This window comes from Panthera leo, chromosome C2 (genome assembly GCF_018350215.1).
Source record: "Panthera leo isolate Ple1 chromosome C2, P.leo_Ple1_pat1.1, whole genome shotgun sequence".
NCBI classification, from domain to species: Eukaryota; Metazoa; Chordata; class Mammalia; order Carnivora; family Felidae; genus Panthera; species Panthera leo.
This window is the reverse complement of record NC_056687.1, coordinates 47,469,406-47,494,790: the sequence shown is the minus strand read 5'-3', so window position 1 is coordinate 47,494,790 and position 25,385 is coordinate 47,469,406. Positions and strand designations below refer to the sequence as shown.

At 36.4% G+C, this 25,385-nt stretch overlaps 2 protein-coding genes across 2 annotated transcripts in view; one reads left to right on the top strand and one right to left on the bottom strand.

The window, feature by feature from the left end:
- The window catches only part of CMSS1 (cms1 ribosomal small subunit homolog), a 380,184-nt gene that overhangs the window by 260,705 nt on the left and 94,094 nt on the right, over positions 1-25,385 (bottom strand). The gene's annotated exons all lie outside the window — the stretch shown is intronic.
- The window catches only part of FILIP1L (filamin A interacting protein 1 like), a 112,981-nt gene that overhangs the window by 2,627 nt on the left and 84,969 nt on the right, over positions 1-25,385 (top strand). Inside the window, exon 3 of the mRNA XM_042955246.1 lies at positions 8,442-8,620. Within this exon, the coding sequence (XP_042811180.1) occupies positions 8,442-8,620 (179 nt within the window). The remainder of the gene's footprint in view (positions 1-8,441; positions 8,621-25,385) is intronic.

Sequence of the window (25,385 nt, the reverse complement as noted above, 5' to 3'; positions counted from 1 at the left end):
ACTCCAAAAATGGTACAACCCCTCAATACTTCAGTGTGAAATGAATGGAATGATTCCAAACTTACACTGAAATGACTAGGAAAAGCTTTAGTTTCAAAATAATTCTATTAAACACATGCAAAGTTGGAAATAACCTCTCTACAAATGCTTGTCCCTGAAAGTTATCTATAATTTAGCCCTTTACAAATCCAACTGTATTTGATTACTCCCAAAACACATACACATATATACTCCCCTATGTATACACACTTCTCACATTCTCACTTCCATGATTTGCCCACTTTTCTTCTCTTGTCTTCTACTGCTGCCTTATAGGTTTCTCCCTCCTCAGTTATCAGTCTATCCATCATCCCTTGAAGCCCACATAAGTCTAGTTACCCAACAGTTCAGCTGTCTGCCCTCTTTTTCTATCGAGACGTAATGAGGCAAGGGGAAGTATCCAGAGAATAAACAATACGGGGGAATTTTAAGTAGGATTCCCTAGGCAGCTTTCTCACCAAGACCATCCATGGCTGTACCTGAATTATTGCAGAATAAGGATCTGCATGCTGAATAATTATTCTTCTTTCGCTTTTTCCCATCCTGGGGTGTTAACATCCCATGACCTTTTATTTTCTTCACAACACTCTTTTTGAAAAATGTAACAATCTTAACCAAACTAAAGGGGATTCATCTATTCTTAAGGCAAAATTGCTTAGAACTCACTGCTCTCAGTTACGTCACATGGTAGGAACAATGACTTAAGATGAAAGACTGGTAGAGGCATGTGAGCTAGAAGAACAGGAATGGAGTGACAGGATAGCTGGGCTCTCAAGAGAAAGAGAAGACATAAAAACTCAGAGTCTATAACACTTTTTACCTCCTATTCCTTTCCAAACTAGGGTTCTATATTAGAAGTTCCCTTAAAAAAAAAGATATTGAAGTTAATTGCCTAACATATTCTTAGTTCTTCCAAAAAAGATATCAAGAAAAATATATTTTGGATTTATCAGGGTACTGTAATAAAATAATCTGCATATCTTGTTAGCAACACCTTAGGACAGTTCTTAAACTACTTGTTTTAAGCAACTGTATAATTTAGCTTTTAAATTTCATTTTATTCTTTTATTTAATATTTACTGAAGAGTTGGGCTCCTGGATGGCTCAGTCAGTTAAGCGTTTGACTCTTCATATTGGCTCAGGTCACGATCTCACAGTTCATGATTTTGAGCCTCATGTTTCAGCTCCACGCGCTGAAAGCATGGAGCCTGCTTGGGATTCTGTCTCTCCCTCTCTTTGCCCCACCTCCACTCATGTGTCCTCTCTCACTCTCTCAAAATAAATAAATAAACTTAAAAAAATTTTACTGAATAGTTGACGTATAAAAATAGTTGTGCTTCTTGTCTTTGGCATATTTAATGTCTAAGAGAGTGACAGAAAGTAAGTATACAACTATATATAATATTGATTTCTATGGTGAAAACCACAAAGCACTATCAGAGAGTATAATGGAAGATAAAATTAAGATAGAAGAATCAGGCAACCCAAGATCCAGAGGAAGAGTATGAATTAGTCATGTAGAACATAAAGAAATTCCATTTCAGTAACATTGTGGACTACATATCCTTTGAAATTAGATTACTAAAAAGTACAGAAAAATGTTAAATTAACTAACATACTCTTCAACACATGGATGGGCTTACATGAAAGTAAAAAGCTTACTTAGAAGCAGAAATTCTGAAGCCAGGAACTGAAAGGGAAATTTTCATTGACTGACTAGCTTTTGGCTCCAGATATTTTGAAACTTTCTTCTTTCAATCCATAAACTTCCAGTGCTGGGAACCAAAGGACATATTCATTTTGGGATATAATCTTTGGCCTTTCATCTTTATTTGACAATGGCTGGGTGAGGCGGCACAGTGGCCAATAAATTTCTGGAAGCCTTTCCTATGCCAAGATGTCTAGCAACAGCTTGACTATACATAAAAGTGACTGTGAAACCAAATGAATTTCCTGTTAGTAAGACCCCCAAAACATCCAGTCCTTCCAAAACTACCTGACATGAAAAGAAGCATGATGGAGGCTTAAGTAAAAATGGTAAAAAGCCAAAGGTCTTTAAAATATATATTTTTTAATTTAAGTATAGTTGGCATACAATGTTACAATAGTTTCTGTTGCACAACAGAGTGATTCAAAATCTCCTTACGTTATACTATGCTCACCACAAGTGTAGCTACCATTTGCCACCATACAACACTATTGCCATATCATTGACTGTATTTCCTATGTTGTGCCTTTTATTCCCATCCCTTCTCCATTCCATAACTGGAAGCCTGTATCGCCCATCCCTCTTCACCCATTTTGCCTATCCCCCTACCACGCTTTCCTCTGGCAACCATCAGTTTATTCTGTTTTTATAGGTTTGATTCTGCTTTTTGTTATTCATTTGCTTTGTTTTTTAGATTTCACATATGAGTGAAATCATAAAGTATTTGTCTTTCTCAGTCTGACTTATTCTCCTTAGCATAATACCCTCCAGGTCCATCTATATTGTTGTAAAGGATGAATATCTCAGCACTTTTTATGGCTGCATAATATTCCATTGTGTATTATATATACAACACCTTCTTTATCCATTTATCTCTCAATAGACACTTAGGCTGCTTCCATATCTTTGCTACAAAGAATAGTAAACAATACTGCAATAAACATAGGGGTGCATATATTCTCCCGAATTAGTTTTCCCAGTAATGGAAATATTGGATCACATGGTATTTCAATTTATAATTTCTCGAGAAAGATCCATGCTGTATTCTGCAGTGTCTGTACCAATTTACATTCCCACCAGCAGTGTACGAGAGTTCCTTTTTCTTTACATCCTCCTCAACAGTTGTTATTCTTGTCTTTTTGATTTTAGCCATTCTGACAGGTGTAATGTGATCGCTTATTGTGGTTTTGATTTGCATTTCCCAGTTGATTAGTGATGTTGAGCATCATTTCATGTGTCTCTGGGCCATTTCAATGGCTTCTTTGGAAAAATGTCTATTCAGGTCCTCTGCTTATTTTTCAATGTGATTGACTTTTGGGGGGGGGGGTGTTGAGCTGTATATTTTGAATATTCACCCCTTATCAAATATCATTTGTAAGTATTTTCTCCCATTCAGTAGGCTGCCTTCCTGTTTTGTTCATGCTTTCCTTCAATGTGCAAAAGCTTTTTATTTTGATGTAATCCCAATAGTTTATTTTGCTTTTGTTTCCCTTGCCTTAAAAGACATATCTAGAAAAATGTTGCTACAGCTGATGTCAAAAAATTACTGCCTGTGTTCTCTTCTAGGGGTTTTATGGTTTCAGGTCTCACACTTAGGTCTTTAATTCATTTTGAGGTGTGTGTGTGTGTGTGTGTGTGTGTGTGTGTGTGTGTGTTGTATACATGTGTATGGTGTTAGCAAGTGGTTTAGTTTCATTCTTTTGCATATACCTCTCCAGTTTTCCCAACACTATATGTTGAAGAGACTGTCTTTTCCCCATTGTCTGTTATTGCCTCCTTTGTCATACATTAACTGACCCTATAAGTTTCAATATATTTCTGGGATCTCTATTCTGTTCACTGATCTATTACATCTATGTTTGTGCCTGTAGTACTATACTGTTTTGATTACTACAGCTTTGTAGTATATCTTGAAACCTGAAATTATATCTCCAGCTTTGTTCTTCTTTCTCTGAATTGCTGTGGTTATTTGGGGTCTTTTGTGGTTCCATAAATATTTTAGAATTATTTATTCTAGTTCTGTGAAAAATGCTATTGAGATTTTGACAAGGATGGCTTTGATAGTATAAACATTTTAACGATATTAATTCTTACAATCCATAAGCATGAAATATTTTTCCATTTGTGTCATCTTCAATTTCTTTCATCAAAGTTTTATAGTTTTCAGAGTACAGGTTTTTCACTTCCTTTGTTAAGTTTATTCCTAAGTATTTTATTTTATTTTTTGGTGCCATAGCAAATTAAGTTGTTTTCTTTTCTTTTTTCTTTTTTTTTTTTCAAATAAAATTTATTTATTTATTTTGAGAGAGGGGAGGGGCAGACAGAGGGGGAGAAAGAGAGAATCTCAAGCTCTCAATCTCTGTGCACTGTCAGCACAGAGCCTAATATGGAGCTCAAACTCATGAACTGCAAGATCATGACCTGAACCAAAATCAAGAGTTGGATGCTTAACCAACTGAGCCACCCAGGTACTCCCAGACATCCATATTTTTAAAAAATATTTTTTTAAATTCAGGAATAGAATTTAGCAATTCATTACTTACATATAACACCCAATGCTCATCTCAACAAGTGCCCTCTTTAATGCCCATCACCCATTTAGCCCATCCCCCCGCACAATGCCCCGCCAACAAACCCTCAGTTTTTTCTCTGTATTTAAGAGTCTCTTATGGTTTGTCTTCCTCTCTGTTTTTATCTTATTTTTGCTTCCCTTTCCCTACATTCATCTGATTTGTTTTTTTTTAAATTCTACATGAGTGAAATCATATATTTGTCTTTCTCTGACTTATTTCACTTAGCAAAATACACTCTAGTTCCATCCACGTTGTTGTAAATGGCAAAATTTCATTCTTTTGGATCACTGAGTAATATTCCATTGTATGTATGTATATATGTATAGGTATATATATATACACACACATATACCCCACATCTTCTTTATCCATTCATCAGTCGATGGACATCTGGGCTCTTTCCATACTTTGTCAATAGTGCTGTTACAAACACTGGGGTGCATGTGATCCTTAGAATCAGCATTTTTGTATCCTTTGGGTAAATACCTAGTAATGCAATTGCTGAATTATAGGGTAGTTCTATTTTTAATTTTTTGATGACCCCCCCATACTGTTTTCCAGAGTGTCTGCACCAGTTTGCATTCCCACCAGCAGTGCAAAGGGGTTCCTCTTTCTCCACATCCTTGCCAACATCTGTTGTTGCAGGAGTTGTTAATTTTAGCCATTCTGACAGGTATGAGGTGGCATCTCATTGTGGCTTTGATTTCTATTTCCCTGATGAGTGATGCTGAGCATCTCTTCATGTGTCTGTTAGCCATCTGGATGTCTTCTTTGGAAAAGTGTCTGTTCCTGTCTTTGGCCCATTTATTCATTGGGTTATTTGTTCTTTGGGTGTTGAGTTTGATATGCTCTTTATAGATTTTGGATACTAACCCTCTATCTAATATGTCATTTGCAAACATCTTCTCCAATTCTGTCGGTTGCCTTTTAATTTTGCTGATTGTTTCCTTTGCTGTGAAGAAGCTTTTTATCTTGATCAGATCCCAATAGTTCATTTTTGCTTTTGTTTCCCTTGCCTCTGGAGAGACAGACATCCATATGTTTAATAAACTCTCAGGGTGATTCATCTGATGCAGGTGGTCAGCCTGCCACACTTTGAAAAATACTGCCATTGTTGAACCTCCTTTAGAAGTAAGCTTTAAGTTTTGGGTGCCTTGCTGGGCTAGGGGTAGGACACAATATCAGGGAAGCTAAAATGATAAGCAGAAAGCTTGCCATTGCACAGTAAACATTAAAGAGCCACCTTTTCTATCATTCTGCCCTGGGCATTCCCTGAAATGATGGATAAGTCTTCCTGTTTCTTCTCCAGGCATTATTCAACCTGCAAGTAGGGATAAAGAAAAAAAGGGGCAATGGTTCTCTAGTAGTCCCTTAGTACTTAATGATGTACCACCTTATACTGCTCCTAATTGTTTCATGTGTGTGTCTTATCTTCCAAGTAGGAGTATACCCACTGAGACGTCAAACTTCTCTTGTATTCCCCATAGCAACTACCACCGTACTTTAGTACATATAGCATAATAGGCACTTAAAAAACACTTCCTTCCTTGAGAAAATTGTGGCACTGGAATTGATCTGAGAAGTCCAACCTCTTAATGTATAAATGAAGAACCTGAAGTACAAAAAGGTTAGGTGGGTTGGCTAAACACACACACACAAGTAATGGGAAATGTAATGAATTCAGGGAGGATGAGGTCCATCATGTGATCTGTCAGGTATGTATTAGAAACTGAATTGAAAACAACTGGCTATTTCCCAAGAGGCATTCTAGGCATGGAGAAATTAAGGCACAGAATAAAACTTCAACTGTAAGCTAAAAGGCCTCTGGAATCAGTGACTCTTTGGGAGCTTTTGCTCTGTAAGGTCACTACTTGATAGCTTTGCAATTACTCCTATTGCAAATATAAGCTCCTTAGTGGCTGCACTGAACAGCATGTAGTAATGCCCATCACCCACTTTCCCCTCCCTCCCACCCCCATCAACCCTTAGTTTATTCTCAGTTTAATGTTTTTCTAAGTCAACTGACAACTTTCCTAAAGTAAGGCTGATCCTATCACTATTTCACTCTCAAATTCGAAAAGCATTTAATTTGAATTTCCTTTATAATCCACTCTAATGTTTGGAGAACTGTGAGAAATTTTCAGAGGGCTATTGTGGCTTGAGACCTGGGACAAATGAGCACTACAACCTGCCTCTCAGAAGATGGTCATTAGTTAACAGTGACTCTGCCAGCAGGCTAATACAAGTTAGCAATTTCAGCTTCCACAAAAGTACTGGTTATATTTATTAAAAACCATCAACACCTGTTTGGCATAATGAAGTATTCTGTGAGCGTGTGTGTGTTAAAGCACCTCATAAACCTATATTAGAAAACTAGACAACCAGCCTAAGCGTTTATAGGTTTGAGGGAATTAGTTGGGTTCTATATGCTGGTATACCTTTGTTCTATTCTTTTTCTGAAATAACTTGACCATTTTGTGCCTCGGATCCTAGTCATGTATGTGCTTTTTAAAGATATACAATTTAAACTGGCTTCAAATTCAGAGTCACAATTTTTCAATATTTTACAATAAAGGCAGAGGGCAAAATCAAATAATACTACCAACTATAGCACCTACTATTTAATCTAGAAAGTCACATGCTTTCTAAACTACATATATATATTTTTTCTTTTCTTTTCTTTTTTTTTTTTTAGAGAGAGCGAGTGAGTAGGGGAAAGGGGCAGAGGGAGAGAGAGAGAATCTTAAGCAAGCTCCATGGTCAACGCAGAGCCTGACATGGGCTTGATCCTTCTACCCTAGGATCATGACCTGAGCCAAAATCCAGAGCTGGATGCTTAATTGACTGAGCCACCCAGGCACCCCCCAAACCACATTCTTAATTGGATCTTAATTTATCACTGGCTAAAGATCCTGAGCCACTTCTGTTTTAATCAGTCTCCTCTCCTCGTGTTGTTTTTTTTTTTCTTGATTCCTTGTTTGCTTGTTTTGTTTTCAATCTTTAAACATATATCATTTTACACCTATTATAAGCAAGGCATTGTCAGATCCTAAGAATTTTTTAAAAAATTTTAATTCCAGTATAGTTAACATACAGTGCTATATTAGTTTCAAGTGTATAATACAGTTACCCAACAGTTCCATATATTACTCGGAGCTCATCAAGACAAGTGTAATCCTAATCCCCTTCACCTATTCCACTCATCCCTCCCCCCAACCACCTTCTCTCTGGTAACCCTATCTTTGTTCTCTTAAAAGTCTGTTTCTTGGTTTGTCTCTTTTTATTTTTTCTTTTTTAAATTCGTTCTGTTTCTTAAATTCCACATGAGTGAAATCATACCATATTTGTCTTTCTCCTACTAACTTATTTTGCTTAGCATTATATTTTCTAGATCTATCCATGTTGTTGCAAATGGAAAGATTTGATTCTTTTTGATGTAGATGCTAAGAATTTTTTAAAAATTCAACGTAGGCCCTGCGTTTAGTGAGTTCACAGTCTAGTAGGGAAGACAAACACATAAATCAGGCATAGGGTGATCATTTTATAACACAGCTATAAGTAGGCCACAGAAACCAGAGAGGACTTGGTGTTAACATCTGTTCACATTAACACTACATAACCAACACAGAATTGATTAACAAGAATTCTTAAAATATGTAAACACCTTGAAGCAAAATTCAGTGAATAATGGACCACGGGATCCAACAGGCCTACTAAAGGGAGGGAGGGCTGGGGCAGGAGAGCAGCTAGGCTGCTTCAGAATCAAACATTATCTAAGGATTTCTTTACTTTACATCATTCCTCTGACAAAGTTTTTCCGGAGAGAGGAGGAAGTGTCAGAAAATGGGTTTGGGTAAATTATTCTGATATCTACAGAGGCACCAATTATTCTGTCTGAGAAAAAACAAAAAACTATGACAGTAAAAAGATTACATTTGTGTTGAAATGCATCAAAAAGTATCAGTTAACAACGGTAATGATAAAAACCAAACAAAAATATCAGAAACCCATTGCCAAATTAATTAGTCAAAACTTAGACATTTCTAAAAGAGTGAATGAAAGATGGCAGTATTATGAAGGATTTACAGTTAACACATTATAAATGCATTTTCTTTTTGTAGTTGGACAAAGTCATGGAAAAACATAAAGAATCTCATAGACGAATCCTGGAACAGCTTTTAATGGCAGAAAAATCTCACAGGCAAACCATATTGGAGTTGGAGGAAGAAAAGAGAAAACATAAAGAATACATGGAGAAGAGTGATGAATTCATAAGCTTACTAGAACAGGAATGTGAAAGGTAAGGCCTCTTTGGAAAGACAAAGATCCACTCTACAAACTCTTACAACCTCTCACTATGGAGTTGGCATTTATACCAGGGATATAGGAATACAAGATGCATAGGACACAGCTTCTGCTCTGAAAGGTCTCATGGTCTAGAGTGAGGAAAGGGATATGTTTAAAGATAATTTCAATATAATGCAAGAATAACCAGCTATGATAAAAACTGTGGAAACATAAATGCTGGACACCTAATTCTGCAATGGAGTGCCCTGTGAAAGCTGCACAGAGGAGGTAACAGGGGTCTAGTCCTATGTAAATAAGAATGGAAACTATAGACCAGGCAGGGGCAGAAATAAGTATCACAGCATAGAGGTAAGAAAATAGTATGAAAAGTGAGGGAACTCAAGCTTTCTGGAAACATGGCTACAGCACAAGGTGTAATTTCAGGATGAGAAAAGCAAAGGCTAGCCACAAGCAGTTGGATTTTATATTGTTGGCAAGAAGGCATAAATAACAAACTGTGAGAAGAATGAGTTGATCAGGTATGCTTTCTTAAAGAGCCATTGAGGCAATATGGAGTAAAGATAAGAACTTTAGACTGGGGGAAGATTTATATTCTCATGGTTATTGGGTTAGAGACATCAGGGTGTGAACAAGAAATATTTATGACGTATAGTCAATACTAATGAATGACTAATGAGACTGGAGAGCAGAGGAAGACATACATAGAGGTTTGTTTTTTTTTTTTTAATGTTTACTTATTTATTTAGAGAGGGAGAGTGTGTGCACGTGCACACAGTGGGGGAGAAGAAGAGAGAGAGGGAGAGAGACAGAATCCCAAGCAGACTCTGTGCTCAGCGTGGAGCCCCAGGTGGGGCTCGATCTCACAACATTGAGATCACGACCTGAGCTGATATCAAGAGTCTGACTTAATTGACTGAGCCACCCAGGTGCCCTGAAATATAGGGAGTTTTGAGAAACACTCCTGGCTATTCACCAAGGTACAAAATATAGAAATGGTGCACAGGTTTTTGTTGTTGCAGGATTTTGGTGAAGGAGATAGTTCAAAAGTGGGGGAATGAGCAGTCAAATAGCACCAAATAATACAAAAAAGGAGAAGAAAATGTCCCAGGATTGGCAACCAGGAAGACAGGAAAACTTAATGAGCCCTTTTAATAAAGTGAAGGCAGAAGCCAAATCACAATGCTTTGACAGATAAATAAGACATCAGAATGTAGAAGCGTAAAGTGTGAACTATTATTTTGAGAAGTTTGGCTGCAAAAAAGGAGATTGGTTGGTAAAAATTTTATAACCATATGAAGGGCAGATTATTTTGATCCATTTTGCCCGTCTGTTCTGAGCCACCTTAGAAAGTATGAGCCTCCATTTGAAATGGAAAGGACAATTAAGGCTCTATATTAATAATACAAAGATAGGAAATAACCAATCTTTGCAATGTCAAGTTTTTACTGAACTGTCCTTTCACTTTAGTTATTCCATGTGTACTTCATGATGCTGTATTCTAACAATCACAGAAAAATATAATTACTTATGAGCTCTCTATTCTAAAATATTAATAGTCTCAGCTACTTTATCTAACTACTTACAATTCATATTTTATCTAGGTAAATGAAGTTACACAATAGCTAGGTTAATGGCAGACTTCCATTTCTTTTCAGTGCACATCATGGTAGACACTTGGTCAGATTCCCAGAGAATCCATGGCCCTCACACCCATTCATTCACTTCTTTCCACATTCATCAGGTTTGTTTCCTACTCACTACCTAGAAGGGGGTCTTGTTACCTTGCCCCTTATGAACCTGAAATATCTTGAAGGAAAGATAAAAGGAGTACAGAGAAGTCTGGCACCAAGGGAAGACTTGACTCAGACATTACAATATGAGATTTGTTATTCAATGAGACAATATTATATTAAATATTATTTCGAACCCCTGTGGTTTGGCACCCGTGGCCTCATTTGGCCTCCACACTTATTTGGCACTAACTTGCTGAACACAGACACTTCCTTTCATCTTTCATTTTTATGAAAATGTACTGACCATGGTTGAAGTGCTGTCTGCCATAGAACATAGAGGCACTGCTTGCTCCTGCCCAGGGGGCTTCCCACATTAACAGAGAAGGCAAGATGATGCAGATTTAGGGTAGGACTGTGGAGGGCTGTCTGAGGTACAGTTTTAAAATTCACTGTTGTATCTCAAGTATCTGCTGGTGGAAGGCTTAGGAGAAGTTTTAACACTGTAATTTTGGGAGGCAGATGATGAAGATTATTTAAACCACAAGAGAGCAAAGAGAACAACACTGAGAAATGGGAACAAAAATTCAGTGGGAATAAAGGCCATGTGCTAGAGGAAAAGGAAAACAGTGCGTTGAATGTAAATTGTACACCATTGAATCAGTATATTAAGAATGCCATTTCTACATATATAGAAGAGGTTTAAGAGGAAGAATTTAAAAGATCATATATTTTAACCTTAGACACAAAGCTTCTCTGTCTTAAAGAATAATGAAAGTGAATATACCATTACCAAAAAATAGGAAAAAGTGACTGGAGTGACTCTTATTCCCTATGTAGCAGCCATTCCAGAAGATATGAGAATATTCACCTATTTCTGTTTGCCAAGGAACAGCTTCCAGATGGAACTCTTTGGATATGAGAATGTTAAACCTATTTTCAACTCACATGATATGCAGACAATTCTTCCCCTGCCTAGCACACCCAACAACACAACTCCCATATCCTGGCACTCTTGTGGCATTGGTGCTCCCTGCTCCCTTGCCTCCAACAGGGAGACCGTGGGTCTCAGGACTTATACCTGCTTTAAGGCCATGCGCATCAACATATTAAATGAAACCCACCTAACAAAACAGCAAGTGGGAGAACTCTAATAATTTCTGGTAAATATACACAGAGAAGGGGCTTACACAAGAGTGAGATACCACTCCTTTGTTTCATTCCCCAGTGACAAGTGACAAAACACGCGCAACATTACGGAGTCCTTCTAACTTCAGTGAGAGTACTTACCCTGAGCACACAGCCACTCTTCACAAAAGCAAGACAAACTTGTCCTAAGGGGTCAAAGCATAATGTTTACTTTCTACCTCAAAGTGATGGAAGCCACTCCCAAATCAGTGACCCTCAGGACACAGAAACAAAGAAAGATATCATAACCCCCATAAAAAGGGAACTGGGTGAGGATAACCATAAAGGACTATTGGACTGAAACTCCACTGTGAATGTTTAGCACTTATTAATGTTGGATAATATCTACTTACAAATAAAATAAAAATTAAGAAATACATGATTAAGTTAAAGAGACCTTAAAGGGTATAAAAATGGATTTCAAATTTACGTTCAATTTCTGTGTTTTCTTTGGAGAATTTGTTTTATGTGGAAAACCCTAAAGGAGACTGATATCACTGAGTTTAGGCCAAAATGTTTGCCAAGTGATGTCTTTGTCTTAATCACTAAACAATTGGCTTTCCCACTGAGGGAGGGTGGGGGCAGGGATCAACTCAGGAAACCTTTCCCAAGCATGTTAATGCAAAGTTTCCTTTGTTGTAATCTGTACAACTTGGTCTATCCATAAGGTAATATTATATCCTCATTTCATGACTACTTTCTGTTCACTGACCAGCTCCAATGTATGGATATGTGTGTCACCGATGACCTGAATTATGTACTTGGCTGAATTACAAGTGGAGTCTATGTGAAATGTTTCATACAAAAGCAATGCCAGTAATTTTTGACCTTTCTGGATGGCTTCACAGGAAAGCCAAAACAAAAATCACTTTTAGTCAGTACAGTTTTGCAAAATTTTCCCATAAGTGAAATGCCAAATTTGTCTGCACCTTCAAAAAAGCTTGCATAATTTCTTTTTCCTTTTTCAGTTTCAGTGGGGGAAAGGCTGTGAAGAAAAAAAAAAGTTTCCCTTTTTTTTGAAACCATGCATACTTTTTCAGAACACAAAACAAACCATGTATATTAACCATATGTATTACTGCATTTTGGGCCTTGAAGTAACCAGTAAAGTGAGAAACAAACATTGTTATGACAAGTCTGTATAAAAATGTGGCTTCAACCATGGTTTTTTTTTTTAAAGCCTTAAATTACTTTTCATAATATCTTGGCCAAATAGGTTAGCATTGATACTATGACTTTATAAAGTAAGAGTTCAAATGGTAGCTTCTCAAAAGCCACATAGAAAGGAGTTACAGGTAGAATTAACTTCTTGTTCCTGTCCTGCCCAATGTTACTAGATAGAACAGTGGCTCAGTGGGCAGAGAGGCCTTTGAAGGAAAGTCATCAGGGACCCAGCCTCAAGGGTTGCTCCCTCGACCATACTTTGGGCTAAGTCTTTTGGTGTTCGGGTTTTAGTAAAGAACAAAGCACTTCTACCTCTCCTTTGGCTGAGGGAACTTTATAAAGAACAATTTCCATCATCAACCCTTCTCTACTATGACAGACCTATTTTGCAGGTTGGCATCAGACAAGTGAATAAAAAGCTGAGCCATATTGACTTTCCTGTTAACTGAGGGTATTTGAGTCCTTTTTAAAAGTTTATTTATTTAAGTAATCTCTACACCCAACATGGAACTCGAACTCAGGACCCCAAGATCAAGAATCACATAATCCTCCAAGTGAGCCAGCCAGGTGTCCCTGAATTTGACTACTTTTAAAGGCTGTTGTCAAAAACATCAAATCTTCCTTTCAGAGGCTTTGGATACTTCCTCAAATATATATAAATGCATGAGTATATTAATTTATACATTTTTTAAAAATTAAACTAGTTAGCTAGTTAGGGCTGCATGCCATTCATTCATTTATTCACTCAAAAAGAAAAAAATAACCCAAAACAACAATTAATTAAATGTCTGTTACATACAGGCCAGGTCCTGTGGAAGATACTCGGTGAAGAAGGTAGATGTGGTCTCTACCTATATAAAACCCTGACTAATTTGTGTATGTATAAAACCGAGACACTATTGAAGACTTTAAGACTTGATACTGATGATTCTAAGGCACTATGAGATCATGATGGGTAGGGAAAAAAGGCACCATTATGATAAAATGACATAATAACATGAAATGCTCATGAAAACAGAACATTCAGGAGAAACCAACAAACACATTACACTAGAGTACTTTACTGGAAAATTCAATATCTTGCAATCATTGCCATTAGGTTTTTTAGTTTCTTTGGTCTTAAATCTTGCCTTTTAACACTATCCCATAAAGTATGACACAATGGGTATGTTTTAAAAAATAAATAAACTAAATCTACTTTTAAAAAATCATATTTAGAAAGCCAGCAGTTTTAAATTTCATGCACACTAAAGTATTGTTGCAGAATACATTGTACTCAAATGCAATCATTTCCTTTCAGTTTTCTGGCAAGGAGTTATATGTATTACATATTCTTGAGACTATGTCTTGCAAGTAGTGAAACAGATGCCAGATCTCCGTTTGACCTTTGTCATGGGTAACCAGTTCTTTTGTCAGAATAAAATGGAGACCCGACACAAACATTTATTTCGGTATCATAACTCTATAGAAAATCACAATGTCATCAGCCTACTGTTCATATACACCAGACCTAACACAGGATCTGGGTAGGTAAGGATGCGAGATTAATTACCTCATGAAGGTACCAAAAACAATTTAGGACTGTATACCATAACTTAGCTCTCAATATATGCCACAAAATTATACCTTTTAACTGCACAATTCAGTGTTTTTCATAGAACACCATTTCATTACAGAGATCAAAATTCAGATACAGTAATGACACTGTATTTTGATTGCTTTTCTTTCCCAGAAAGTTACACCAAATTTTAACAAATAATGTTGGGTGTGTACTTGGACATATAATGATTAGTGAATTTTGCTCACAAAAGAATATTACAGATGTTAAAAAGCAGTCAAAGTAGAAACTTAACAAACACAGTAAGGGATGAACCAGGAACCTGGAGATAGGGGACTCTGGTCTGCAGACTAGATCTGTAACTACTATGTAAGTCTGGGCAAATTCCATTTCTCCAACTTGTATATAGGACAAACAGGACAGGCCATATGATATGTATGTCTCTTTCAGATCTAAAAATCTGTGGTTATGTGACTGTTATAAGTATTTTGTACCTTAAGTCTATGACTGTCACACTATCGAAAGAGGTCAGTGAGAATGATAGTACTTCTATCAACTTCAAATCCCACTCTGTATTTCCATTCTTTTTAAAAAAATTTTTTAATGCTTATTTATTTTTGAGAGAGAGAGAAAGAGAGACAGAGAGAAAGAGAGACAGAGCATGAGCTGGGAGGAGCAGAGAGAGAGAGGGAGACACAGAATCCAAAGCAAGCTCCAGGCTCTGAGTTGCCAGCACAGAGCCTGAAGTGGGGCTCAAACCCGTGAACTGTAAGATCATGACCTGAGCTGAAGTCGGATGCTCAACCAGCTGAACCAACCAGCCACCCATGTATTTCCATTCTTAAAGGATATCTATATGTAGGTACACCCTATCACTTCTCAAATGTCACATATTCAAAACTGAACTTAGCATCATCTTTGTAAATCCAGGTCAATTTATGACCTTTCTATTCCTGTGAATGCTGCTACAAAGAATTGATCAATCAAATAACTGCAAAAAAAACCTACAAAGGTCTCTGAATCCCGAATTTAAGCTAGAAAAGACTTATCAAGACCAACCTTCTGATTTTTGAATTGAGAAAAGTGAGGCCCATTGAGTCCTAGCTAAGAAAGCACAAAATCTTGCTGCTAAATAGTAGTGGTGCCAGACCAGAAGCTAGCTCTCCTGATAACATATTTGGTGCTGTCCTCCCTAGAATCATTACTATATACTCGAGTTTTATGGTTGGTGTTGTGGGAGGTCCAGAAGAAATTTAAGACATAATAATAATATAGTTCAAAAAACAAGACACTCACAAATAATCTGTAAATGATTCAAAGAAGATTCAAGGGTTCATTCTGTGGTACTGACATTACTGTTGCAACAATATGGAAGGTCAGACAAAAAGAATACTAAGGACTATAATTATCTAACAGCCAGCACAGCCCTAGGAGAATGGAGGACTTACAGTAAGCACTGCATAAACACATCCTCCTGGCTTACAGCTACTAGTTTAAGAGCCCTTTAGAACAGGAAGCCAAAGACTGAATGTGGCAACCTTAAACTTCTGTTCCATCTGACTATAAAATACAAAGAGAAAGAAGAGTCATTACACCATGTCAAAATAGAAGTTTTGCCTCATAAATGGAAAGTAAGGTGGAACATTAGAATGAAACTGTATCTTGAATTTGCAACTTGCAGGTAAATTTTCCAGGCAAGTGTATTATTCTCTCATGAGAGGATAAAGCCAAAGAGTTTTGGCCAGCTATGAGGATGCAGATGCCTGGCATAGATCATGAGTAAATTAGAAGTAAACATCACTGCACAAAAAAGGTATTAGGAGTTAAAAAAAATATAGACTCTGGAGTTAGGATAACAAATCTGAGCCATGGTCCCATCTTCTCACTAGCTATTTGACCTTGAACAAAGTACTTAATCTATTTAATCTGTTTCACCATCCATTGAAAAATGATACGGATCTCAGAGGTCCTTGCAATTGCTAAACTATAAAATGCATATAAAGTGTTAAGTATGGTGTCTAACACACAAGAAGCACTCAGTAAGCATTAGCATCTTTCTTCAGATTTGCCTTTCTTTAAAGTATTTTATTTATATACTCAGTGCCACACTGGGCATTTTTTGGATTGCCAGGAAGGCATTTAATTAGACCCTGTACTGGGTGGTAAGGATGTGATGATGAACAGGAGCTTTCAAGGGGGCATACCCTTCAGTATAGGAGAGACAGATATGAAAACAAGTGCAATGTGTTGCAGGTATGATGACAACAGAGAATATAGAGAAGGCACAAAGGAGGATCATACTCTAGGGCTGGTTATATCTTATTTCCTTCAGAGTAGGGGTATTGCTAAACGTCCTAATGATCTAACAATGTAACACTGAGCTGAGCACTATAGTGCTCAATGATTTTTTTTTTTTTTCTTTTAAACCATGGAGACCTATTTCCCCCTTTTGGAAATCATTTTACTTAGAAAAAACAGAAACATTAATGCAACAGTTATTATAAAGAGCACAGCCTACCACGTATGCAAAATTAAGAATCATACAACATGGCAGTTTTTAAGTGCACTGAAAGATTCCATGGCTCCTCTGGTCTGCCAATGTCATAAGATCTCCACACTAATCACACCTTTTGGCCTAAAATGATTGTGAAAAATCAGATATTTCCACTATCACATTAGGGGGCCTACATTTGTTTTGTTTTGTTCACAGTTCCTCCTGTAGGGTCCAGAGCATGGAGAAGTGAAAGAAATGATCCTAAAAGGGGATTTTAACTTTCTCAATTTGTACTTTGTACAGTTTTTGTATCCTATTTCTATTCACTCAGAAAAACATCACGAACATTCTCCTAAATCACCAACTCCTCCTCTGTACCATAATTTTTAAGAGTATGAATTCTAATGTATCATACAGATATAATTTATTTAACAAATTCCCTATTGTGGGCATTTAGATCCCTTCCACTTTTTCACTAATATAAGGAACACTATGATGAGCAGCCTCATACTCCAATTCTTACACCTTCGTAATTGTAGCCTTAGAATAATAAATCCTTACATGTGGGTCAAAAGTTATGAACCGTTTAAGGATTTTAAAAACTGTAGCTAATTTGTGCTCTACAAATAGATTATTTATACTATTACTAGCAATGAAGGAAAGTACCCATTTCTTAGTTTATAATTTTGCCTGGGACTAATCTTGAATCTGACCTCATTTTAAACATGATATGATGTTAAAAAGTATGTAAAGTGGATGTTAGTAACATGATTCAGACTTTCCCACTGACTTGGGTTGGGCTTTTATTTTAGAGATGTGTTATTTCTGAAGAAAAAAAAAAATCTAACATATCATTAAAAACATAATCCTAACATTTTCTTGAAAGAGTATTTTGCTGTTGTCAATGTAATTTCACTATATTTCCTCTTCCCTATCAAATTCAGATTCTGATGGCCTAGCATCATTGATCTTCCAAAGACTGCTTCTGTTTCTTCTCTAAAAGGTCTGAACCCTCCTCTCTCCATACAATCCCATACCAATTAGAGTCCAAATCCAGGATGCTAGCTCACCTTTCTCACCACATGACAGATTCAACAATAGTTTATTACACTTACAGCACGTGCCTTATATGGTCCTGACAATTTTGATTTGTTTAACACCGCAGAATCTAAAATTCACTTTGTCAAATTCTGCCTCTAAAAATTCAGTTGATTTGTTGGAGTGTGTGAGAATTTCGAACCAATTTTTCTAATCTAACTCAATTTCTACTTGTCAATTCTCACTTCCTCACGTTTCCTATTTATCGTGCACATACATTTATGCCCACAGAATTTTCCCATTTATTTCAATGAATTTCCCAGTAGCAGCTTAAAATATCTGAGATGCCTGGAGAACTGGTCATTTGTGTATCTTCAGAAGATGTTTCAGAACAAACACGTTAGCAAAATTTAGGAGGATGAGTATGTGTTTTCTTAAAAATAAGTAATTTCCAATTTACACTTTTGTCACTTTATATCATGCATTTTTTTTTTGTTGTTTTGTTTTGAGTAACAATGACATTCAAGGCATGTGATGCCATAATAAACACTGGAATACATATACTAAAGGAAAAATACAGGAAAAAGAGAATCACATGTGGCTGCCACAACACTAGTTAGTGAACATATCCTTCAAAGATATCAGAGATCTCAAAATTGAATATTTACCAGTGGTGTCAACAGTGAGCACTCAATATAAATGGTAATTAAAAAGAAAACAAACATTTCCCTGTGGAGCACATCTGTCATTTGCTTTATGTCAAATTACTCCTTTTCTAAATAGATTTGTTGACTAATCAAAACTCAAGCTAAACATCTCCTCAAGAACATACCAGTTGTTCTATAGCCATACTCTCAAACATGATTGCACTGAGCTGTTAGGACAGATTTAGATTAAATGAATGGTCTTTTTATGTGTTTATTTGCGGAGACACAGATGGAGAACTCCCGTGGCTTCTTCATGCAGAAGAATTCAGTGGCTTATTCTCACCACTGCTTTGAAGGCTAAAATTTTTATCAATAAACAAAGTAAGAGGCACAGAATAACAAAAATGTTAGAAGAAAAAAAAAATCACTCCTTAGTGTTCATGTGTGTTGAATTCTAAGTGAGTCATGCCTCAATAATAACAAAGCAGAGCAAATCAGATAAAACTTCATCCCCAAAAACCTCTGGATGGCAGGAACTGAATTCTAAACTGGAAGAGTTTAATCCTGAAACATGCTTCCCTGTCTCCTTTAAATAGGCCTGTATTTTTTCAGACAGATTTTATTGTGTTTGTTAGGGAAACATGTAGCACAGTCACTTAGTTCCCACTTTCAGCTCCAGAAAGAAACCTCAGGAATCCAAGGAGATTTGTGGTTTCATAACAAACTTCTCTTGCACCATGGCTTAGTCCTCATAACCCACCGAACCATGCAAAGGATCCAAAAAAAGTTGGTAAGTTTCTTTGTGCTTCAGATATATATCAAAGATGAGGATGTGAGGGAAGTACAAACATACAAACAGATAATTCAGATGAATCCTTACTCCAAAATATTTCAGAAATAATGCTCAAATTCTGCTTTTATTAAATTGATGGTAGCCCATTCAGACTTCCTTATAGATGCTACATTCACTAATAATTATTTTCATCTAAAATATATCTGAAACATAAAAGGGCAAGGCAGGGGCAGCCTTCAACCTCAAATGCCTTCAGGGGCCAGCAGGGTAAGGTAAATGAGAGGAGCAGGCTGGACCTTTGCAATAGGGAATGGTGGAGATTTTGAAAACCTGTGAGGGGCAAGTCCATCTAGTCAGAATAATCATTTCAGTATCACCAGTAAAGAGGAAACAGGCCCTACAACATAGCTGATCCAGAAATGGAGAAGCCAGACTGGTGAAGTCCAGCTCTGAAGAACAGGATATGTGTGACGAGCAAAGAGGACAGATATTCTTTGGACCCTGTAACAGAAGATGTGTACTGAATAAGAGGATGAGCACTGGACACAATACTAGGAAGTGCAGACGAGATGAACAAGCCTGTTTATCATGGCTTCTTGTTTGTCTTCTCTTCCCCACTTCTCTTCCACACTCACACACTTGTATGTAAGCTCCACAAGAGCAGACACACCTTGTTTTGTTTATCTCTGTAGCCCTAGCACCTCACAGAGAATGCCCAGTTGGTATTTACAGGATAAGTAAATGTATAACTCTCTTCAAGCATAGTCACTAACATGAGCACTGTAATTGGTAGTAGCAGCTATAGGGACTTCAAAGGAGCTGTTGGTTTTAGTGGAGACCTCTCCCTAAAGGTCCCTTACTCTTTGATGGCAAGAATAGAAATGTTGTTCTTCTTTGTGCTTCTAAATGTTTTTATATTGATCCAAAGATATGAACTTCCTTCCACCTTTTCTACATTGCTGAATGAGTACAGAAACATTACATTTCTTCAAAATCAAATATATATATACAAATGTATGTAAATATATATATATATATATATATATATATATATATATATATATAAAAACACAATAAAATGACAACACAGGGATGTAACCAGCAAAATCAATACTGTGAGAATTCCATGTAAGAAGTGACCTAGTTCCATTAATAAATAATGTGAATAATGTGCAAGGGTAAAATGCCAAGGGGAAATTTCTAAGTTAAAAGAAATTTAGGCATTTCCATAAAGTGCAGTGCAAGATCTTATTTGAATCTTGATTTGAAGACACTATAGAAAGGGGTGGAGAAAAACAGGAAAATGTGAACACTGTAATATTTCACAATATGAAGGAATTATTTCTAATATGTATTAATGGTGTTGTGATGTATATTTTAAAAAATCCTTATCTTTCAGAAATATAGTCTGAAAATATTTTTAAAAGAAATGATAGAATGTTTGGAATTTGCTTCAGAATAGTGTATGTAGTGGGGAGCATAATGAAGGGGAGGAAAAAGTAATTTCCCCTCTATCCTTCTGCGTTCTTGGCTGAGACCCCTGTAATGAAAGATAGATTAAAAAGAGAAAAACAAAACTGAAGTTTATTAACATGTATACCTCATGTATATACATGGGAAATACCCAGGGAAAATGAGTAACTCTGCAAGAGGACTTAAGCTAGCACCTTAAATACCATCATCAGCTAAAAAAGAAAGACAGGTGGGATGGGGGAGGGGCAGCTAGTTATGGGAAGTTACCAGAAGTTGGAACCTTCTCCACTGATAAGATTCTCTTGTGATTTACTCATCCTTCTCTTGCTGGTACTGAGAGGGAGATACCCTTACAAATAGAGTTCCTCCATAAATGTAAATTTCTCTTACAAAAGGTTAACTCTACTCTTATTTTCAGAACTTCTGCATCTGCTGTTTCTCAAAATAATTAACTCAAAATAATCCTTATGCCAAAGAGGCAATATTTTGGAGTGGTATATTCTGCTACCCTTCAGCAGGGTGGTACAGAAGAAACAAGACTGGCTAAGAGTTGATAATTATTGAAGCTGCATGAGGAACACATGGGGGTTTATTATCCTATGATCTCTCCTTTTATATAAGTGTTTGAAATAACTAAAAAAAAAAATAAGTGAATAATAACACTTGAAAACAGAAAATTTAAATGAACAGAAAAGTATAAAATGAAAATTAAAACTTTCCTTTCATTTCACTTCCTACTCCCCAAAGTAATCCACAGTTAACAGCTTCCTGTGCATTTTTCTAAAAAAATCATTGTAAGCCTACATCAGCAATTCATGAAAGAGACCATACTATATTCTTCTACCTTTTTTTTAAGTGGCTGCATATTATCTCATTTTATAGATGCAGTTCATTTAGCCAGGCCCCATTTATAGGCTTTAGATTACATATATATATATATATATATGTATATATATATATATATATACATACATATATATATATATATTTTTTTTTTTTAAACTATTAAACATTGTCAGGGAATTGGTTCTCAATGACTTCAGATGACTCTTAATTCCAATTTTCTTTCAGAAATAAGTTAGCCATTGGTAACTTTATGTTTTTTGCTCTTTGCATAATGAGGAACGAAAACCCGCAAGGAAGGAAGTCTTTATGCAGACCCTGAAGACATCACAGAAGACTGTAGTGACGATGGGAGGAGGCGGACAGCACTGAGACACTTCCAGAGTCAGGTTTATAGATCCCACCCATGTACTTGTTAGCACCTTCCTCAGAGGCCTGCAGATCTCTTAGCAGAACAGGGCTGTAAAAGCAGCAGAAGCAGGGATTTGATCCAAGAGCAGCAGTTCCTGCAGTTCAAATGAAATTTATACTTATCTGCAGCAGTCACTTGATGAAGTGAACAAAATGACCCCTGAGGAATCAAAGTAGCACAATTCTAAAAGCAAAGAGGGCATATGCTTTCTTTATGTTTCCCCAAACAAGGGATGATGCTTATTTTGGACAGGGTACTGCCATTGAGGTGAACAAGACATTATCCATGAACTCCATATTGCCACCAGATATTTTCTAGAGAATCAGAAATAAAGCAAAATAAAAGGTATATTATTATGAACTTGCCAGTTACTGTCCATCTACGGCCACTTTTTTCTTTCAGAGAAAATTATATAGATAACTTTTTTCTTTTCTAAACTACTCTAAATTTTATAGTAAGACTATAGATCTCAACAGATAGTAATTTTGATATGCTAATGTAGTTAATAGATGAAATAAAGTTTGTCTTCAAAATATCAAATTAAGATAGAAGATATAAATATTTAAAGTAGCACATGAAATCATCACAAAACTTTGATCCAGGCACAGATAAAATAGCTAACGTACAATCCTACAAAATAAAATCAATGCTTTGCCTTTTAGGAAAGATAAACAATCTCCACATATCTTTTGCTTTGGAAATTAAACTAATACAATGATAATACTAATGATAATAACTGGATCCTAAGAAATCTACTAAAACTAATAAATAAGCTCAGCATAGCTGCAGTATACAAGATCAATATACCAAAATCATTGGTATTTCTATACAGTAGCAATGAGCAAACAAAAAATTAAATTAAGAAAACAATTCCACTGGGGTGCCTGGGTGGCTCAGTCGGTTAAGCGTCCGACTTCGGCTTAGGTCATGATCTCATGGTTCCTGAGTTCAAGCCCCGCATTGAGCTCTGTGCTGACAGCTCAGAGCCTGGAGCCTGCTTCAGATTCTGTCTCCCTCTCTCTCTCTGCCCCTCCCCAGCTTGCTCTCTCTCTCTCTTTCAAAAATAAATAAAAACATTAAAAAAAAAAAAAGAAAACAATTCCATTTATAATAGCAGCAAAAAGAAAAAAAACACTTGGGAATAAATTAAACGAAAGAAGCTTAAGACTTGCACTTTGGAACCTACAAAACAACGTTGACAGAAGTTAAAGAAGACCTAATAAATGGCAAGACATCCCATGTTTATGGACCAAAACACTTAATATTGTACAAATGGTAATAATATCTGCCAAATTGATCTAGAGATTCAACACAATCTCTGTCAAGTTGTATCCTTTCAGTTTGTTCAGCCATAAGAAAGATAAAACTATTAATGATAATGGATGTTTCTCATGAGATATAGGTTAGCTATTTTCTTAAAACTTTATAAAATAAGATCCTTTAATGCCAGCTCATACTCAGGAACCAAAGGATAGAGACTTAGAAATAGGCATCTGGGTATATCCCAAGGGGAAATGATCAAAGGCAAATGATTATCTGTCGGGGGGGGGGGGGCGGAGGAGAAAGAGTATTTTTGTTCTAGATGAGAAAAAAGAAAAAAGGGGTTATCTGTCATCCATTAATTCACTCACTAACATCCATTTAACCTAACACTATGCATGACACTTAGAACGGTGGGGGGGCGGGAAGAATAACATGCAGATCATGTCTTTGAGGCCCCAGTAGAAAACAGTAGTAGCATGAGGCAATTAAATGTGGCTGCAACTGAAGCATATACAGAGTGCTCACAGATCCCATAGATGGATTGATTAGTTCTTCATGGAGGGAATGGGAAGGCATCCCAGCCCTAGGGGGGCTTTAGCTTGATGGCTGAGTAACACTCTAACAGGCAGAGAAGAGGGGAAAGTTTATTCTAGGCAGAAAATTGCACGCATAAGTACAAAGGAATGAAAAGACAAGTTTGTAGAATTAAGTCCCTGTCGAGGATGAGTAGGTTAGGGCTAGACTGTGCAGACTGTGTGCCACTACCCCAGGCTTCCTCTTTATCTTGAGCCCAAGAGAAATGTGTTGTGCAGAAAGATCACAACTTGCCATCGGGAATTTGTCAGAGCACCTATAGCATACACAAAGCAGTGTGTTAGGTGTGTGTCTGGAGTCAAATTTGGAAAAAGCATAATAATAATAATAATAATAATAATAATAATAATAATAAATAGCAATAACAACAACAACAACAACAACAACCAGAAAACTACTATTATAAGCAAAACACCATAGGGGATAAGACCTACAGAAGTACAATTTCCTGATAAAGACTTACTTCATAGCAAAATGGGATTGTACAAGTATGTGTTCATTTGGCTAGAGTAAATGGAAAAACTCATTCCATCCTAAATCCCAGAAAAGGAGGTGTGGGTGTGCAATATGCTACCTAATCTCTTTTGCCTGGCCTAAAATTAGTTAATTACAGCAACATGTGAACAAATGGCAATGAGATATAACTAACTGGAAAAGAGAAAGGAACAGGAGTGTCTATTTATTTTGACTGTACTCTCAACTCTGCCAAGACATTCCAATCTCCATCCCTTTGTCCTTGAAAAGAGCTACTCAGCAAACTTTACTTTCAGAGTATCATAGGCTTAGAGAATATCACTCTCTTTGGACATCTTTGGAATTTGCCTTCAAATGTACTGAGCAAATTGATAAAAAAAAAATAGCTTGAGTTCTATACTGATGTTTTAATCTTCAAAATGGGAAGAAATATTCTTGCTATCTACCTTCCTTGCACAAGGGCTAACTGAAAAGAATGTGAATAACTATTTGGGCAAAGAATTTGAGATCTAAGGATCAAAAGTGAAATGCAAACCCAATAAAATGTTTATTTACATATGGGGATAATATCTAGAATTGTAGAGCATTACCTTTATCAACCCAAGGGCTAATTACCAATATTTCCCAGATTATCTTTAACAATTATTTCCTTTAAGAGTTGGAAGCGGTGCCATTTGTGACGACATGGATGGACCTTGAGGGTATTATGCTAAGTGAAGTAAGTCAGACAGAGAAAGACCAATACCACTTGAGTCCATTTACACGTGGAATCCAAAACACGAAACAAACAAAACAAAACACAGAGTCATAGATATAGAGAACAGACTGATGGTCAAGGATTGGAGGGTAAATGGATGATGGGGATCAAGAAGTATGAACTCCCAGTTATAAAGTAAGTACATCATGCATATGTAATATACAGCATGAAGGAATATGGCCAATAATATTGTATTAACTTTGTACTGTGATGGGCGGTAACTAGATTTATTAAAGTTACCATTTTGCAATGTATACAAAAGTTAAAACACTATGTTGTACACCTGAAACTAATATAACATTGTATGTTAATTATACTTCAATAAAAAA